This window comes from Raphanus sativus, chromosome 1 (assembly GCF_000801105.2).
Source record: "Raphanus sativus cultivar WK10039 chromosome 1, ASM80110v3, whole genome shotgun sequence".
Taxonomy (NCBI): Eukaryota; Viridiplantae; Streptophyta; class Magnoliopsida; order Brassicales; family Brassicaceae; genus Raphanus; species Raphanus sativus.
In genome coordinates, this window is record NC_079511.1 from 24,876,170 (window position 1) to 24,891,719 (window position 15,550).

Consider the following 15,550-nt stretch of genomic DNA (forward strand, 5'->3'; position numbering starts at 1 on the left):
CAAAACGGGACCATACATATACAATACAATGTTTTGTAGTGTATGCATCACCTTCAAATGAAGAGATGGCTTTAATTACATTTGTCTGTTCATCGACTCTTTTTTATCCACACGTACGTTAATTGTCCTAAAGGAATATTAAGGACACGTCTATGTTCCCATGTTTGTACGTATTCCCTCTATGTAAAAGAAAAATAATATTTGTTATCTTCTAAATATCTTTTTGGAATTGAAAGAAGATTTTGTCTTCACATAATCTCTTATCTCTTTCTTCTTCTCAGCCTCTCAATCCTCTACAACGGTAGGATTATGTCCCGAACCAGCCATATGACCCATCTCATATTTTTTACACATGTTTTAGCTTCAATGTTTTCCTGTCGTTCGATTACAAAGTTTGTGGCTTTCTTTTCTTGTTCTGTTATTATATATTTGGCATGAAAAAGCTTAATTATCTATAGTACGTAAGAAAAGGTCGGTTTCAACCTTTGATGTAGTGCCTAACCAATTAACTGCAATTTTCTTTTGGTTATTAAAAGGATGTCAAAAATGAAAATTAGTTTGTTAGAATTTTATTACAAACTAACCGTAATCATAATATGTTTTTGATTACCAAAAAGTTTTGGGATGAAATTGGTCATTTAATTTTTCAAACCCAAAATTGTGTAATATCAGTTACGTTCTAAACTTCATTCGACTATATGACTTTTAGGTTTTACTAATGGTAATTCTAGTGTAGTTCAAAATTTTTAATGATTTAGCCTTTTACCTTTTAAACAGAAAATATCAATTTTTGTTATAACAATTTTGTTTAGCACTAAGAACCCTCAAAATTGTCCTGAAAATCTAAATAGTTTATCTGGATTCTTTTTATTCTGTCTTATTTTGTGGATTTCTAAGATCTAACTTGATTGTTTTATAGGAAATGGCAAGAATTTGTTCTTACCTTTGGAATTTAGCCTTCATGGTCATGATGGCCGATTACATTTCAATGAAGACTTTTCAAGAACTGAGCAACGTCCGTAAGTTGCTTACACACTTTGCACACACACTGCAACATCTACACTAAAAGAAAGAAAAAAAACAGTAAGAAAAATGAAAATTATGATACTAGGATCTCTCTCAAAACTTGAAAATAGTTAATCTTGTATTTAATTCATGCATAAAAGATAATATTTAAATTACTTGTAAATAATAGATAATATTATACTTTAATTTTTTTTGTGAAGTATAAGTTATATGGCTGTTTTTGTAATTAAGTTATTGCTTTTAGTCCTGTAATAGTAAGCCTTTGTGTTCTGAAAAACAAGTAACTGATCATTAAAGTTCGATTTACATTTTGTTCAGTAAAATTAAACTCGACACCAATGTTGGGTTGACCTAGTGATTTCGAAGAAGTTCAGCTCCCTAATTTTTTTTCATTAGGAGAGATTAAAAAGTTGGTTCTTGTCTTTAATCTCTAGATTTAGTTTGGTTTTTACGATTTGGATGATCTATGGATTATATTAAAAAAGTAAACTAGATGTTGAAATAATATTTCTTTGTTTTATAAAGGCAAAATGAATTTTATGATATTACACATAATACTAAATTTTCCTCACTATTTACTAAAATATATAGATAATTTTTATACAGATTTATATATTATTAGTCAGATACTTCAATATAAAAAAATCATTTTCTATTATAACCTGTTTTTTGGACTATGAGGGGGTTTCGGATCCAAATTCAAAATGATAATACTCTCGACCCCAAAACTACATCTACATGTAATATTAATTCCATTATTGAATCTTATTATCTCTATGTTCTGTTTATGATACTTTTATAATCTAAGGACACATAGTATAATAAATTTTTTCGAAATGATTTAGCCATGTTTTAATCTCCTAAAATTGTAATAAAATCTCAATAATATGTTTGGATTCTTTTTGGTTTTGTCTTATTTTGTGGATTTCTAATATCTAACTTGATTGTTTTTATTGGAAATGGCAAGTATTTGTTATATCCTTTGGTGTTTAGCCTTGAGAGTCATGATGAGACGATGACGTTTCGATGAAGACTTTTTCAAGAACAGAGCAACAACGTCCGTGAGTTTTCTTACACACTTTTATATAAACTACTGTCCCACTTTACAAACAAACACATTGCAACATCCAACACTGAAAGAAAGACATGGAGAAAACATCTTCACCGGAATCTGCCACAATCTCCGTCAAATCTCCGACAACCACCGTCGGAGAGATGGAATGTTCATTGTTCGACGAAAGTAGCATTCACGACATTGACTACTTCGTTAAGACCATAGCTCAGATCAAAGCCAAAGGTGTTCGTCCCGATCTCATCGGTTCCATCATCACTCATTACGCTTCCAAGTGGCTCCCTGACCTCTCCGACATCTTCACAACAAGCCCCGATGGTCCGAACCAACAACAGCAGCAACTACAGTCGGAGAGCTTCTCCGTAACGGCGTTTGTTATGAAGAAACGTTTCTACGTGGAAACACTCATCGGCATCATCCCGCCGGAGAAAGACTCTGTTTCTTGCGACTTCCTACTCCGTCTCCTCAGAACGGCGAACCTCGTCGGAGCAGATCATAACTACAAGGCGGAGCTCGAGGGGAGGGTTTCGTGGCAGCTTGACCAAGCTTCGCTCAAGGAGCTGATGATACCTTCGTTCAGTCACACGTGCGGGACGTTGCTAGACGTTGAGCTAGTGACTCGTTTGGTTAAGAAGTTCGCAGGGTTAGATAACGAAGGAGTCAAGTCTGGTGCTTCTCTTGTTAAAGTGGCCAAGCTTGTCGACTCTTACTTAGCTGAAGTGGCCGTTGACGGCGATTTAAGTCTCGTGGAGTTTGTTTCCCTAGCAGAGGCTCTCCCTAACCATGCTCGTGGAACAGAAGATGGCTTGTACCGCGCAATTGATACCTACCTCAAGGTAAATGTCAAATTTTATGAGCTTCTAATTCAATAGTATTGACTATGTAAATAGTATATTGTTCTGTTTTTTCGGATAGTTAAAGTAGAAAGTAGAGATAATTTGGTGATTTTGGATGAAATATTGGGTAATTCATTTTTAATCAATTTATAAATAGTATTTTCTAATTTTTTTTTCAAAATTAAATATAATTAAGATTTTTTAAATATATAAACAACCAATATTTAGGTATCCATTCAGTTCTGAGTTCGATTTTGATCTTTTTAGTTTGATTTGATTTATGTTAATTTGTCAAGAGCTAGTATTGACAATGAGTAGATCGGCAATTCCATAGTTGGAAACTTTAAGCTTTAAGTTGTGATGGGTTTTATTCAAATAGAGTTGGCTTATTTGTTTAGGCACATCCCAAAGTGACCAAGCAAGAAAGAAAGAGACTTTGTGGACTAATAGACAGCAAGAAGCTATCAGTGGAGGCATCTCTTCACGTTGCGCAGAATGATCGTTTACCGGTTAGAACTGTTATTCAAGTTCTGCTCACTGAGCAGGCGAAAATGAGTCGTAGCCGTCACAACAACATTGATTGGAGCGGCTTAACGTTCAGTCCAAACCCTTCTAGTTCACACTACTCAGAGTCAGGTCCAGCTCGGTGCATGTCCAAACGCGAGATGAATGTCCAGCAGATGGAGATAAAGAGACTGAGAGATGATGTGGCGAAGCTCAAGAGCGAGTTTGAAGCAATGCAAATGAAGTTGGAGAAGCTGGTTGAGAAGAAATGTAGTAGTGGGAGTAAAGGTTTTTTTAGGTGGAAGAAGTTGGGATTTAGAAGTGGTTTTAGCGTTAGCGTTGTGGATAAGAATGGTGAAGAGTTTGGTGATAATGGAGAAAGAGAAGAATACTTTGGGTATGAGACTCAGACACCTAGTAATACGAAGACAAAGCTTGTCAAAGGAAGAACACCTTCTAGGTGGAGAAAATCAATGTCTTGAAAAACAAACAGAGTTTTCTTTTTATCATGTCCTTATTTATTTTCCGTTATGTTGTTATTTTTGTTTTTGTTTATGTTGCTGTTCTGCATTTATATTGAAGCTCTTGTCAAGCTAATACTTGTATATTTTCATTGCTAATAATAAGTCATATGGATGAGTTGTGGGATAAGCTTCGTTAATCAATCTTCTTGCTTTTTGGGGTCTTTCTGAAAAGAGAATGCACTGAAACTTTCTCTCTTAGCTTCTTCTATACCTTGTATGTCTGTTTAATCTTCAACCACATGTTTTCAAAGCATTACATGTCCTCAAATTTTCTTTTGTCAGGCACTTCTTTCATATAGTTTCTTATGTTTTGTTCATTTTCAGTTTCCTAGTGCTTCAAGCCTTCAAGCTTTCGGCATCAGCTGCATAGTGGGTAACTGGGTATATGGGTAAAGTGCAAGCCCAAAACATTCTTGGATAAGTTTGAACTAATATACCTAACTGTGAAACAAATCTAAAAATAACTTAGCATTTATTATTGGATAAGTTTGAAAATGATATATTTTTTTTGTCGGGTTTATTATGCTATTAAAAACAATGAGAAACATTACATAGACGATATTACAGCTGACCATTCTGCCTGCCTTATGAGAATTTATGTCTGATTGCATCACCCTGAGCCGTCCTATGAAATCCATTCCTGACGGTATTCTTTGCGCCATGCTGAAGATCCCTTGTAAGACTTGTCTCCAATATTCTGCATAATTTGCCTTCTCCGAGAATTGAAACCCAGACCTCCTGGTGTAGAAATTGCGTCGCCTGGGATTCGAACCCTAGACTTGGGTGTAAAAACCTTTAAATTTTGACCACTAAGCTACAGTGCTTCCACCTGAAAATGATATTACTCACCAGCTTTGTTCTAAACTTCTAATATATAAGATACAATCTCATGACTGAAAAATCTTTGTCCCATCTAACTTCGGTCAAATAATTTATAAGACAAATGTTATTTTGAGTAAAGTCAGAGATATATCTATAATATTTTTGAAAAGATATTCCTTCATACTTTTGTTAACTCATTATTTTTCTCGAGATTGTGTTTATAAGTTTTGGAATAAACTTCAAATCTCCTAACCATATACACACTTTTTAATTTAAAATACTTACTTTTAACAGATTATTTTATTTATTAAATTAGATTACTATATTTGTACTTAATAAAAATAAAATATTAAAATTTCTTGATATTTTTTATTTAGTTATAATGTTATACAATGAATCAAGTTGTGTTTGATGTTCTTACAAGTTCACACTTTGCGGTTATTCTATTAAATATGTAGAGTATTGATGAAATACAATGGGTCGAACAAAAATATCAAATCAATTTTTATAATATTATTATAAAAAGTAACCAATGCAAAATAGGATAAAATATATTTTATTTTTTTCAGTCTCATGCTGCAAAATAAATTGGAATCTACCAAAAATATAAATAGAGCTTTGTAGTATATATTTCAAACTATTTTTGCATATGGACCAAATTTCCATAATTTCAGGAATTTATGAGCAAAAAGATAACAAATGTTATTTTGTTTAAAGTCAGAGAGATATCTATAACTTTTTGAAAAATATACATTCATACTTTTGTTAACTCATTATTTTCTCGAGATTGTGTTTATAATTTCTGGAATAAACTCCAAAACTCTTATCCATGTACACACTTTTTAATTTAAAATACTTACTTTTAACATATTATTTTATTTCTTAAATTAGATTACTATATTTGTACTTAAAAAATAAAATATTAAAATTTCTTGATATGTTTTATTTAGTTATTATGTTATACAATGAATCAAGTTGTGTTTGATGTTTCTACAAGTTTATATTTTGCGGTTATTCTATTAAATATGTAGAATATTAATGAAATACAATGGGTTGAACACAATATCAAATCAATTTTTATAATTTTATTATAAAAAGTAACCACATGCAAAACGGGTTAAAATATATTGTGTTTTTTTTCAGTCTCATATTGTAAAATAAATTGGAATCTACCAAAAATATAAATAGAGCTTTGTAGCATATATTTCAAACTATTTTCCACAAACACAAAAAGTATATATTTCAAACTATTTTCTACAAACACAAAAATGGATGTCACAAAATAAAGTTGCACCTTATATTCATAGATTTAAGATAGAATACTAAAATGTGTTGTTATAATAAAATTAAAATTAAAGTTTTAATACAACATTTTTCAAGTATTTTAATTTAAATAGTATAAAGGGTTCGTAATAATTCTTTCCAATCTCAAAAATAACCCACCTTAAAAAATAAAATAAATTTTATAACTTCGCAAAATATAAAAAAAAGTTTTGAATTATAACGCGGTCCTCTTAGTTATTATTATTATTATTATTATTATTATTGTTGTTATTATTATTATTATTATTATTATTATTATTATTATTATTATTATAATTATTATTGTTATCCAATAACAAGTCGTATAATTATCCTCCTATATATATTATAAAAGTGAATTTTCTGTTTTAATTCATATGCTTCTGATTTTTTGTTTGTAAAAAGTAATAAAGTGTACATGTTTCTTTCACTTAGATCATAATTTTCAAATAAAAATATCTATGCTTCTCTAATATACATTTAATATATTTTTAAACTAAAATATGGGGTAGCAAGAATTTTTCCATAACAAAAGTAATGTGACAAAAGTAATATGAATTTTGGCATAATTTCATATATTTTACTTTAATATTATTATTATTATTATGATTATTAATATTATTATTATTACTGTTATTATTATTATCCAATAATCAGTCGTATAATTATTCTCCTATATATATTACAAAAGTGAATTTTATGTTTTAATTCATGTGCATCTGATTTTGTTTATATAAACTAATAAAGTGTATATGTTTCGTTCACTTTGATCATAATTTTCAAATATAAATTTCTATGCTTCACTAATATACATTTAATATATTTTAAAACTAAAATAAGGGGTAGCAAAATTTTCCCATAACAAAAGTAATGTGACAAACTACTCTACATTGTCTAGGTTCATTTAAAAATATATAATCGTTCGATAGCAGATATCTAAGGTTATATACAGAAAAAAAACAGTTAAATAAATGTTAAATATGAATTAAGATAGTGCATATATATAGTACTCTTTACCTATGGTTATAATATATTTTAAATCACTACATGAACGATCACTAGATTTATTTTAACAAAGAACACTCTCACTATATTGAGTAGTGGTATAATTGATTCATGTATTCTGACAGTTATATATCAATATACCTAGTTTTGAGTAGTTGAGGATGATTTTCATTAATTTTGAAAATATTTAAATAATTCATTTTATTCATCTAAATCGATTGTACAGATATTGTAGAAAAGTGTAAGATCAAAACAAATTAGTTAAAAAATATTTTTATTACTTTTATCCAAAAAATTCATGTAATTTGAATCATATAAATTCAAACGACATGGTATCAGATGAAAATTAATGCCAACTCATGAAAGAAATCTATACAGATGTAGTTACTCTGTCCCTTTAGAGTTTTATATGTCATATTCCTAAAGCATTGTAGTGACACAATGTTAGCTTGGTTTATGATTGATTTTTTTTAGGATGTGTGTCTTTCATGTTAGTCTTTAGTTAAAAGGCTTGACTCATAAAACCTCTTCACTCGAGGTCCAGAAACAACATAACTGAACTACAATCCACTATAATCTGCCTCTCACACCTCGACCTCTTAGCGCCTTCTCAACTACGCGAGTACATACACCGCCACCATGTCACTGGAATTAAAATGCAGTTCTGATTTTAAAAACTTATGAGATATTATACATTTTAGTATTAAGTTTAATTTAAATAATAATAAAATGAGAATTTGAGACACTTTATTATGTTAAAAAAATTATGCTTATGTGTCAAGTTCTTACCCAACCTTTTGAAAAGGTTGCAACATAAGAAAATGAAATCTTATTTGATATATATACTAATGATAAAATTAATTGGATAAAATTTTATCAAGTCTGAATCATAAAAAGTTTCAATACATATATGATAACTTATTGTTGATGAAGTAAACTAATATTGATATTTAAGAAACAAATCTAAAATAACTTGGTATTTTTATTGGATAAAATTGAAAATGATATAGTTTGCAAGATTTTTGTTGGTATATAAGATACCATCTAATGACTGAAACATATATGTCCCCATCTAAATTAAGTTAAATAATTTATAAGGCATTCTTATGGCTAATCGAACAGATCTATACAGAATAAGTTATTTCAAAAATCAATGTATCCTTTGCAAGAAAAAGATAGATCCAAATAAAGCTGATATCTACATGTACAAGTATGTATTTTATTTACTTATTTATATTAGTGGATTTACATTAGATGAATTAAAGATTGTGTTTTTGTATCATAAAAATACAGTGACGCTCCTTATTGTACCGAAGAATGTCGACAAATACAATTGGAGGCCGATGGAATAAATATCAAGGTCGATGAAAAAAAAATTTAAGGCTGATAAAGACAAGAAAAAGAACAAGCGTTGAAAACAGAGAAAAGAGAGAACAAGAATTAGAAATACAAGAAAGTTGAAAGTGGTTATCAAAGGACTAATTAAAAGGGTGGGAACAGGGTCATCCATATCTGTATGGAATGACCCTTGGCTCCCAACCACTCGCCCGAGACCAGCAAACAAAAATCAAATCACCAACCTTCATGGTAATCCTGATCTTACGGTTGATCAACTGATAGATCCAGTATTACGAGTCTGGAATTCTCATGCAATACAGGAATTAGTGGATCCCCAAGATGCAAAGATCATAGAGAGTATACCTCTGAGTAGGTTTACCCAAGGGGATAGAGATGGATGGCACTTCCCACAAAATGGAAAGTACACGGTTAAATCAGGATATCAAGTGGAGCGGGTATACCCAGATACAGCCAAACCGGCCACAATATTTGGGCCCAATGTGGATTTACTTAAAGCACATTGTTGGAAAGTTCGGTGCCCGCCAAAGATCAAACATTTTCTCTGGCAATTGGTATCTGGATGTATATCGGTCAGGAAGAATTTAAATGCGAGAGGGCTATCAGGGGACTTGTACTGTGATAGATGTGGGGCTACGGAGGAATCAATTAATCATGTGTTTTTTGAATGTCCTCCGGCGCGTCAGGTTTGGGCACTATCCAATATCCCATCTAACTCAACCTTCTTCCCAACAGAATCTCTGTTCACAAATATGGATTATCTATTTTGGCGAATACAGCCGGAGATGGAAGAACATCAATTTGCATGGATCTTATGGTATATTTGGAAAGGAAGAAATAATAAGGTCTTCAGTAATCTGGATGTTGATCCACGGGAGACATTACAACTGGCGGTAACAGAAGCACGCTTTTGGGCCGAGGCCCAAGTAGTGCAACTGCCAGCACCAATTCCACAACAGCCGAATCTCCCAATAATTCCTGGCAGGTGGTGCTTTGTGGATGGATCTTGGAAGGAGAAGGAAGTCTTCTCGGGCCAGGGATGGTATAGTACACTAGAAGGTTTCACAGGTTTAATGGGAGCACGGAATATAAGGGCTTCTCTATCTCCTCTTCATGCGGAGACAGAAGCTTTAGTATGGGCAATGGAATGCATGAGGAATTTGCGTCAGTTTCGGGTCACGTTTGCGACAGATTGTCTGCAACTGGTAAAGATGGTTTCTGAACCAGAGGAGTGGCCAGCGTTTGCTAATTATCTAGAAGATATCAAGACGTTGAAAGAATCCTTCCACAGCTTGGATATCATTCATGTACCTCGCACACAAAATTTGAAGGCCGATGGCTTAGCACGCAGTGCTAGGAAACAAATGTCCTTTGTTGTGCACATGGATGCAGAGCTACCATTATGGTTTACAGAGTCTAGTTGAGTCTGTAAAAGTCGATGACAAAAAAAAAGAAGTTGAAAGTGGACCAGTGACAATGTTGGCATAGTTTCATTTAGTTTACTTTAAAATTATTATTATTATTATTATTATTATTATTATTATTGTTATTATTATTATTTTTATTATTATTATTATTGTTATTATTATTATTGTTATTATCATTATCCAATAACCAGTCGTATATATATCCTCCTATATATATATTATAAAGTGAATTTTCTGTTTTAATTCATATGCATCTGATATTTGTTTATAAAAACTAATAAAGTGTATATGTTTCTTTCACTTTGATCATAATTTTCAAATAAAAATTTTATGCTTCTCTAATATACATTTAATATATTTTTAAAATAAATATGTGGTAGCAAGAATTTTCCCATAACAAAAGTAATGTGAAAAACTAGACTACATTGTCTAGATTCATTTAAAAATATATAATCTTGTGATAGCAGATAAACTAAGGTTATATACAGAAAAACAGTTGAATAAATGTTAAATACAAATTAAGTTATTGCCTATATATATTGTACTCTTAACATATAGTTATAATATATTTTAAATCACTACGTGAACGATCATTATATTTATTTTAAAAAATAACACTCTCACTATATTGAATAGTGGTATAATTTATTCATGTATTTGGACAGTTATAGATCAATATGGCTAGTTTTAAGTAGTTGAGGATGATTTTGATTAATTTTGAAAATATTTAAATAATTAATTTTATTCATCTAAAATCGATAGTACAGATATTGTAGAAATTTTTTGGATTCAAATACATATTCACCAAAACAAATTAGTTTAAAAAAAATATTTTAATTGTTTTTTCTAAAAATTCATGTAATTCGAATCATATAAATTCAGATGGCATAATGTCAAATAAAAATTAATGCCAACTCATGAAAGATTTCTATATAGATGTAGTTACTCTATCTGTTTAGAGTTTTATACGATAGATGATTAAAGATCGTGGTTTTGTATCATTAAAGTACAGTGACCCTCCTAATTGTATCAAAGAATGTCGACAAATAAAATTTGAGGCCGATGGAATAAATATCAAGGTCGATGAAAAACAATTGAAGGCTGACAAAGAAAAGAAAAGAAATCAAGCCATGAAAAATAGAGAAAACGAAAGAATAAAAATTAAGAATACAAGAAAGTTGAAAGTGGACCAGTAACAGTGTTGGCATAATTTCATATAGTTTAATTTAATATTATTATTATTATTAGCCAATAACAAGTCGTATAATTATTCTCCTATATATATTCTTAAAGTGAATTTTATGTTTTAATTCATATGCATCTGATTTTTGTTTATAAAAACTAATAAAGTGTATATGTTTCTTTCACTTTGATCATAATTTTCAAAAAAAAAAATTCTATGCTTCTTTAATATACATTTAATATATATATTAAAACTAAAATATGGGGTAGCGAAAAAATTCTCACAACAAAAGTAATGTGACAAACTAGTCTACGTTGTCTAGGTTCATTTAAAAATATATAACCGTGTGATAGTAAGCTAAGGTTATATACAGAAAAAACAGTTGAATAAATGTTAAATACGAATTAAGTTATTGCATATATATATATATATATATATATATATATATATATAGTGTACTCTTTACCTATGGTTATAATATATTTTAAATCACCACATGAAAGATCATCACTAGATTTATTTTAACAAAGAACACTCTCACTATATTGAGTAGTGGTATAATTGATTCATGTATTGGGCAGTTATAGATCAATATACCGAGTTTTGAGTAGTTGAGGATGATTTTCATTAAATTTGAAAATATTTAAATAATTCATTTTATTCATCTAAAATCGATAGTACAGATATTGTAGAAAAGATTAAGATTCAAAAAAATTAGTTTAAAAAAAATTTTAATTATTTTTATCCAAAAGTTCATGTAATTTGAATCGTATAAATTCAAACGACATAGTGTCAAATGAAAATTAATGCCAACTCATGAAAGAAATCTATACAAATGTAGTTACTCTGTCCCTTCAGAGTTTTATATGTCATATTCCTCAAGCATTGTAGTGACACACTTTTAGCTTGGTTTATGATTGATTTTTATTAGGATGTGTGTCTTTCATGTTAGTCTTTAGTTAACAGGCTTGACTCATAAAACCTCTTTACTCGAGGTCCAGAAACAGCATAACTGAACTACAATCCACTATAATCTGCCTCTCACACCTCGACCTCTTAGCGCCTTCTCAACTACGCGCATACATACGCCGCCACCATTTCACTGGAATTAAAATGTAGTTCTGATTTTCAAAACTTATGAGATATTATACTGTTTAGTTTTAAGTTTAATTTAATCATAATAAAATGAGAATTTGAGACACTTTATTATCTTAAAAAAATTATGCTTATGTGTCAAGTTCTTAAACAACCTTTTGATAAGGTTGCAACATAAGCAAATGAAATTTTATTTGATATATATATATATATATATACTAATGATAAAATTAATTGGATAAAATTTTATCAAGTCTGAATCATAAAAAATTTCAATACATATATGATAACTTATTGTTTGTTTTATTTTTTCATATAAATAAATATTAAATATGAAGTAAACTAATATACATATTTAAGAAACAAATCTAAAATAACTTAGTATTTTTATTGGATAATATTGAAAATGATATAGTTTGCAAGATTTTTGTTGGTATATAAGATACCATCTAATGACTGAAACATATTTGTCCCCATCAAAATTCAGTTAAATAATTTATAAGGAATTCTCATGGCTAATCGAACAGATCTATACAGCATAAGTTATTTCAAAAATCAATGTATCCGTTGCAAGAAAACACTAGATCCAAATAAAGCTGATATCTACATGTACAAGTATGCGTTTTATTCTTTTTTTAAGCAAAGTATGTGTTTTATTCATTTATATATATATATATATATAATATATATATATATATATATATATATATTAGTGGATTTACATTAGATGAATTAAAGATTGTATTTTTGTATCATAAAAATACAGTGACGCTCCTTATTGTACTGAAGAATGTCGACAAATACAATTGGAGGCCGATGGAATAAATATCAAGGTCGATGAAAAACAATTGAAGGCTGATAAAGACAAGAAAAAAAACAAGCGATGAAAAACAGAGAAAACGAAAGAACAAGAATTAAAAAAACAAGAAAGTTTAAAGTGGACCAGTGACAATGTTGGCATAATTTCATATAGTTTACTTTATTATTATTATTATTATTATTATTATTATTATTATTATTATTATAATTATTATTATTATAATTATTATATTATTATTATTATTATTATTAATAATATTATTATTATTATCATTATTATCATTATTATCCAATAACCAGAAGTATAATTATTCTCCTATATATTATAAAATTAAATTTTCTGTTTTAATTCATATGCATCTGATTTTTGTTTATAAAAAAAACTAATAAAGTGTATATGTTTCTTTCACTTTGATCATAATTTTCAAATAAAATTTTTATGCTTCTGTAATATACATTTAATATATTTTTAAACTAAAATATGTGGTAGCAAGAATTTTCCCATAACAAAAGTAATGTGAAAAGCTAGACTACATTTTCTAGGTTCATTTAAAATATATAATCTTGTGATAGCAGATAAACTAAGGTTATATACAAAAAAACAGTTAAATAAATGTTAAATACAAATTAAGTTATTGCCTATATATATTGTACTCTGAACATATGGTTATAATATATTTTAAATCACTACGTGGACGATCATTATATTTAGTTTAACAAAGAACACTCTCACTATATTGAGTAGTGGTATAATTTATTCATGTATTTGGACAGTTATGTCTTTAGTTAACAGGCCTGACTCATAAAACCTCTTTACTCGAGGTCCAGAAACAACATAACTGAACTACAATCCACTATAATCTGCCTCTCACACCTCGACCTCTTAGCGCCTTCTCAACTACGCGCATACATACACCGCCACCATTTCACTGGAATTAAAATGTAGTTCTGATTTTAAAAACTTATGAGATATTATACTTTTTAGTATTAAGTTTAATTTAATCATAATAAAATGAGAATGTGAGACACTTTATTATGTTAAAAAAATTATGCTTATGTGTCAAGTTCTTAAACAACCTTTTGATAAGGTTGCAACATAAGCAAATGAAATCTTATTTGATATATATACTAATGATAAAATTAATTGGATAAAATTTTATCAAGTCTGAATCATAAAAATTTCAATACATATATGATAATTTATTGTTTGTTTTATTTTTTCATATAAATAAATATTAAATATGAAGTAAACTAATATAGATATTTAAGCAACAAATCTAAAATAACTTAGTATTTTTATTGGATAAAATTGAAAATGATATAGTTTGCAAGATTTTTGTTGGTATATAAGATACCATCTAATGACTGAAACATATTTGTCCCCATCTAAATTCAGTTAAATAATTTATAAGGAATTCTTATGGCTAATCGAACAGATCTATACAGCATAAGTTATTTCAAAAATCAAGGTATCCGTTGCAAGAAAACGCTAGATCCAAATAAAGCTGATATCTACATGTACAAGTATGCGTTTTATTCTTTTTTTTAAAGCAAAGTATGTTTTTATTCATTTATATATATATATATATATTAGTGGATTTACATAAGATGAATTAAAGATTGTATTTTTGTATCATAAAAATACAGTGACGCTCCTTATTGTACCGAAGAATGTCGACAAATACAATTGGAGGCCGATGGAATAAATATCAAGGTCGATGAAAAACAATTGAAGGCTGATAAAGACAAGAAAAAAAACAAGCGATGAAAGACAGAGAAAACGTGAGAACAAGAATTAAAAATACAAGAAAGTTGAAAGTGGACCAGTGACAATGTTGGCATAATTTCATATAGTTTACCTTATTATTATTAGTATTATTATTATATTATTATTATTATTATTATTATTATTATTTTATTATTATTATTATTATTATTATTATTATTATTATTATTATTATTATTATCATTATTATCGAATAACCAGTCGTATAATTATCCTCCTATATATATTATAAAAGTGAATTTTCTTTTTTAATTCATATGCATCTGATTTTTGTTTATAAAACTAATAAAGTGGATATGTTTCTTTCACTTTGATAATAATTTTCATATAAAATTTTTATGCTTCTCTAATATACATTTAATATATTTTTAAACTAAAATTTGTGGTAGCAAGAATTTTCCCATAACAAAAGTAATGTAAAAACTAGTCTACATTGTCTAGGTTCTTTTAAAATTATATAATCTTGTGATAGCAGATAAACTAAGGTTATATACAGAAAAAAAACAGTTGAATAAATGTTAAATACAAATTAAGTTATTGCCTATATATATTGTACTCTTAACATATGGTTATAATATATTTTAAATCACTACGTGAACGATCATTATATTTATTTTAACAAATAACACTCTCACTATATTGAGTAGTGGTATAATTTATTCATGTATTTGGACAGTTATAGATCAATATAGCTTGTTTTCAGTAGTTGGGGATGATTTTGATTAATTTTGAAAATATTTAAATAATTAATTTTATTCATCTAAAATCTATAGTGCAGATATTGTAAAAAAAT

General features: G+C 28.7%; 1 protein-coding gene across 1 annotated transcript; it reads left to right on the plus strand.

The window, feature by feature from the left end:
- Window positions 1–2,129: 2,129 nt before the first annotated feature.
- LOC108840218 (root phototropism protein 3) lies at window positions 2,130–4,089 on the plus strand. The gene is made up of 2 exons (XM_018613055.2): window positions 2,130–2,934; window positions 3,333–4,089. The coding sequence occupies exons 1-2, from the start codon at window positions 2,173–2,175 to the stop codon at window positions 3,918–3,920; spliced, it is 1,350 nt and encodes a 449-aa protein (XP_018468557.1). The 5' UTR covers window positions 2,130–2,172; the 3' UTR covers window positions 3,921–4,089.
- Window positions 4,090–15,550: the final 11,461 nt, after the last annotated feature.

Bases quoted from the DNA above. Each gene is read 5' to 3' on its own strand.
- LOC108840218 (XM_018613055.2), top strand. From the start codon at position 2,173: ATGGAGAAAACATCTTCACCGGAATCTGCCACAATCTCCGTCAAATCT. The intron at 2,935-3,332 runs GTAAATGTCAAA...TTATTTGTTTAG, and splicing joins CAATTGATACCTACCTCAAG to GCACATCCCAAAGTGACCAA.